The following is a 4652-nucleotide window of genomic DNA, read 5'->3' on the forward strand; positions in this document are numbered from 1 at the left end:
GATTATCTGTTTCACATATCCAATTCTTACTTCTAGTTTAGCTCTTAAAAAGCACTTTGACTCAACACTGCGAGAAGTTGGCAAGGCTTAGTTCTTTTCACCTCTCCCCAATGCATTGCTTGCAAGACAGGAAAACTTGCAATATCTTACTTTTTATTTTTTTAAAGTAAGTATTTCTAATCTTACGTGAGGGACCTTCCCACCACAGCATACTGTCAGTGAGTATTCCGAGGGTGTTTTATGGTTTGAGCTTCCCTTTGGCACCTGATATTAGGAAGGCACATGTTGTGATGTGAAGGAAGGAGCACATCTGCATGTGTAGAGGAAACCGAGTAATATCATTGCACTTTGAAGAAGTCCACATGATACAGCTCACTGAGGAAAGCTACATTCTTGAAGAGCCCCGCCTTTTTTGGTTGACAAGTTTAGCCTTCTGCCCAATTAATATATGATTTAGGTTTGTTTAGATCTTTTCGTTCTGTCTTGCCTAAGATTTCTAAACATGAAGCAATTTTGTACAGGACGTTGGCACTCTGGGGAATTTTGACTTTGAAACTTTAGTACCTGCAGGTGTTGAAGGTAAACTGGAGTTCAAACTGAATTCTCTTGTCTTTCTGTGTCTTCTAAAATGACAACTAATACAGGAAGAGTCAGTAGGCAGAATAACTTGGTGCTGAGCTAGGTTTTAATGTTAGATGTTCCTGTGCTGATTAATTAGCAGTTCCCCAAATTTTCAAATGGCTGTGTGGGCTTTGCTTCCAGTTGACACTGTCCTTTCTGTATTACATCCAATTACTTGGGATGTTTTGTAGGCAGTTCTCCCTTCTGCTTGAGCAACAGTTAAAATATGTTCAACACTTAATAGAAGATGGTTTGTATACGCAGCACATTAGGAATTCCATCTTGGATCACTGACAGTGGATCTCCTTATAAACTGGTCCTCTCGCCTGTTTTGTGTTAGTTTTCTACTAGCAAGGTAAGAAATACTACTGCAGTTGTTAGCATATGTCAAAACATCATAGATTTTCAGGTGCTCTCATTATAATTTGCTGTCATGTAATGATTAGGCACATGCCCAGATGGTGATTGTAATTTCCTTACTCATATCAATGAGCTGTTATTCACATGAGTAATCTGACCGAATCTAAATGGATTACTTTTGTAGCTAACTGCTCCCTCACGGAAAGGCTGACAATAGGCTCTATAGCAAAGCAGAGTTAAAAGCCAGCGTTATAATGCAGAACCTTAAATTGCCATCCTCCCATGTGAGCCACCAGATAGGAGGCCTAGGCGTGCTGAACGCCACACGGTAAAACCTCCAAAACTAATTGGTGTTGACCTGAAGTTATGCAGGATCTGCCTCACAGCAGAATAACGGCGCTATTAATTTATTTGCATTAAGGTGATACAAGGTAAATTTATGTTCCTTTACATTCTGATTAACAGCAGTATGATCCTTCCTTCAGATGCTAATTAATGCTTTTCTCGTTCTAAGCAGGACTGTAAAATGGATTTAGGATTCAAAGACCATAACAACAGGACACCTACCAAGAACACCTCTGCTACTACAAAGAATTTTTCTGCCTGGGAAGACCATAAGAGTAGCGTTGACGACATACAGTACTTTCTTATTGGGCTGTACACACTTATAAGTCTGGCCGGCTTTATGGGAAATCTGCTTATACTAATGGCTCTACTAAAGCGCAAGCAGAAGACAATAATAAACATTCTCATTGGTAACTTGGCCTTTTCTGACATCTTGGTTGTGCTGTTTTGTTCACCTTTCACACTGACATCCGTCCTGCTTGACCAATGGATGTTTGGCACTACCATGTGCCATGTAATGCCCTTCCTCCAGTGCGCCTCAGTTCTCGTTTCAACTTTGATGTTAATATCTATTGCTGCAGTCAGGTACCGTATGATAAAATACCCCCTTTCGAACAATTTAACAGCAAAACAAGGCTATTTCTTAACAGTCACCATTTGGGCCTTTGGCTTTGCAATTTGCTCCCCTCTGCCAGTTTTCCACAAAATTGTGGACCTCAGCAAAACGCTGAATTTGGAGGCACTGGAGAACAGGCTCTTGTGTATTGAGTCCTGGCCTTCCGATTCCTACAGAATTGCCTTTACGATAGCCTTACTTTTCATGCAGTATATATTGCCGCTGGTGTGTTTAACCGCTAGTCACACCAGCGTCTGCAGGAGCATAGGTTCCAGACTGTCAAGCAAGGAAAACAAATTTGAAGAAAAAGAGATGATAAACCTGACTCTTCATCCCTCTAAGAGTGCCGGCACGCAGGTGCAGCCCTCTGGCCATTCCAGATGGAGCTGCGCCTTTGGCAGAAAACACCACAGAAGATACAGTAAAAAGACTTCAAGTGTGATGCCAGCTATTTCAAGGCATCATCAGGATACTCATTCCAGAGACCTCCCGGAAACCTCTGGCACAGAAAAAAGCCAGCTCTCTTCCTCCAGTAAATTCATCCCTGGGATACCTATCTGTTTTGAGATGAAACCAGAAGAAAATACAGAGATCCAGGACATGATTACGCTATCCCGATCCATCATCAGAATTAAGACAAGATCTAGGAGAGTTTTTTGCAGACTGACAGTGCTAATCCTAGTTTTTGGGTTCAGTTGGATGCCTCTTCACCTTTTCCACATTGTGACTGATTTTAATGCCACTCTTATTTCTAACAGACATTTTAAATTAGTTTACTGCATATGCCATTTACTGGGTATGATGTCCTGCTGCTTGAATCCCATCCTCTACGGGTTCCTTAATAACAGCATAAAAGCTGATTTAATGTCCCTTATTCCATGCTGCCAAATACCATGATTTTATGGGCCTCAAGATAAAATAAAACAAACAAGTTTGGCTTTCAAGCCTACTGACGTGTATAGCTGTAATAGCCAAAGTAGTTTAGTTTAGTTAGTCTGACTTAGTTGTGGTTAGTGGCATTTTGTGCGAATGGATAGGTCTACAGCTGCATGTATTTCTTGCATCGGGCAGAAATATACACATGCACTATAATATTCTTTCATCTGTTACACATAGGAAACCATGCCGAGTGTACAAAACCAGAATACCATTTTCATTACCTGAAATATTGGCAATCCGTACTTTGGAATTATACGGAATATGTAATGAGTAAGAAATGTAAGACAGACTACTTAGACATATCAGTATTAACTGTCATAAAACAATTATAAAATACATACCGTTTACTAAATAACTATTGTAGGGACTATTTCAGTGCCAACTTTGACTGTTTTCTAACATAATTAGACATCTGTTTCTGGATGTGATTAGAAAAATATTTTTCTTTAGCTCTTTGACTCATACTTTGCAGTATCTTTGCAAGATGCTTTGCCGCTGGTTCCCAGATTGCCTTATTCCCTGGAAGGGGTTTGTGGGTAGTTGTTCTTGTCTAGATTGTTTCCATCTCACTGTGTTTACCCAGTATAATCAATCTATCTCTGATTTCCTTAACCAATTTTTACTCTGGCTTGTGATTTTATGTAGTTTTCAGCCTGGCCTGAACTTCTCTATCGTTATGCCTTCGTTCTTACAGCGATGACTCCCCTGAACATACACCGTGCTTGTGATCAGAGTAAGCCTTCATTACCTAAGTAAGTGATAGCGGAAAGAAAACGAAAATGGGAAGACAGCAGGATTTTTGCTTTTCCTTTACCAAAAAGCAAAAGCTTACTGCATTTCATTATAGCTGACCCACTTGCTTTGGAGAACTGCAACAGCTTCCAAAGAAACCTGTGCACACACGCAAAGGCACACACACGCGTGCTTTCTGCATCTGCCTCCCCTCTCTCCTTTTCTCCTTTTTAACCAGACCAGTACTTTTCCTTCCAAATTTAAATCACATGCATCTTCCTTAAGTCAGTCATACCACGTGTCACAGCACAAATGCAAAGGGTATATAGGTTTTTGCTTTTTTATCCCCCCTAGATTACTCTTAATAACCCATCTCCGCCCTCAGGACTCAGTAAATGTACAAAGCCTCTGCCCTGAGTTTTAAGCTGTAAAACCTCTCCCCAGGTCTAGCTGGTGATTATTCCCTTTTCTCCACTAAGACTTCTAATCCTATAGGCTTTTTTACATAGCCTTTTCAGGCTGAGAAATAAAGTTATTATTTTTATAAATGGGTGGATGGGACGGGTCACTGTGCGTTTTTTGCCCCGAGATACTTCCCTTCCAGTTATTCTTTAAAAGTGAAAGCAGTTCTTTTATTTTGAGGAATCATCAAATTATTTTTATCACAACGTTACAGTTCTGAGACCTTTTCTCCCCAAGCCATCATCTACTAAGGAGTTTATTACATACCAGTGGGTAATATCTTTGCTCCTATCATTAAGGTATTTCCCTGCAGTCTAGTTTCCAATAACCCATTGTTCTTTGTTTTCCCTGGTGATAGACTTTAATAGTTTCTTCCCGGACACTGACTATTGCGTTTTGCAGATTATTAGCTCCTGAAAACCTACAGTATGTCATTTTATAGAGTACAAATGGTACAGAATACAGAATATTGGAACAATAGATTTTAAAATAACGTTTAAAAAGTTTTAAGTAGTTTGATTTAAAAATATTTATGGCTAATCTTGGTAGATAAACTTAGGACAAAATTAACTAAATC

The 4652-nt window shown here is 39.7% G+C and overlaps 1 protein-coding gene across 1 annotated transcript; it reads left to right on the forward strand.

Annotated features, from left to right (window-relative positions):
• The first annotated feature begins 1507 nt into the window (after window positions 1-1507).
• Window positions 1508-2922, forward strand: NPY5R (neuropeptide Y receptor Y5). Its single transcript, XM_009703439.1, has one exon. It carries the CDS (start codon window positions 1508-1510, stop codon window positions 2837-2839), a length of 1332 nt encoding a protein of 443 aa, XP_009701741.1. The 3' UTR covers window positions 2840-2922.
• Window positions 2923-4652: the final 1730 nt, after the last annotated feature.

The sequence above is a fragment of the Cariama cristata genome, unplaced genomic scaffold (assembly GCF_000690535.1).
Source record: "Cariama cristata isolate BGI_N322 unplaced genomic scaffold, ASM69053v1 Scaffold13547, whole genome shotgun sequence".
Taxonomy (NCBI): Eukaryota; Metazoa; Chordata; class Aves; order Cariamiformes; family Cariamidae; genus Cariama; species Cariama cristata.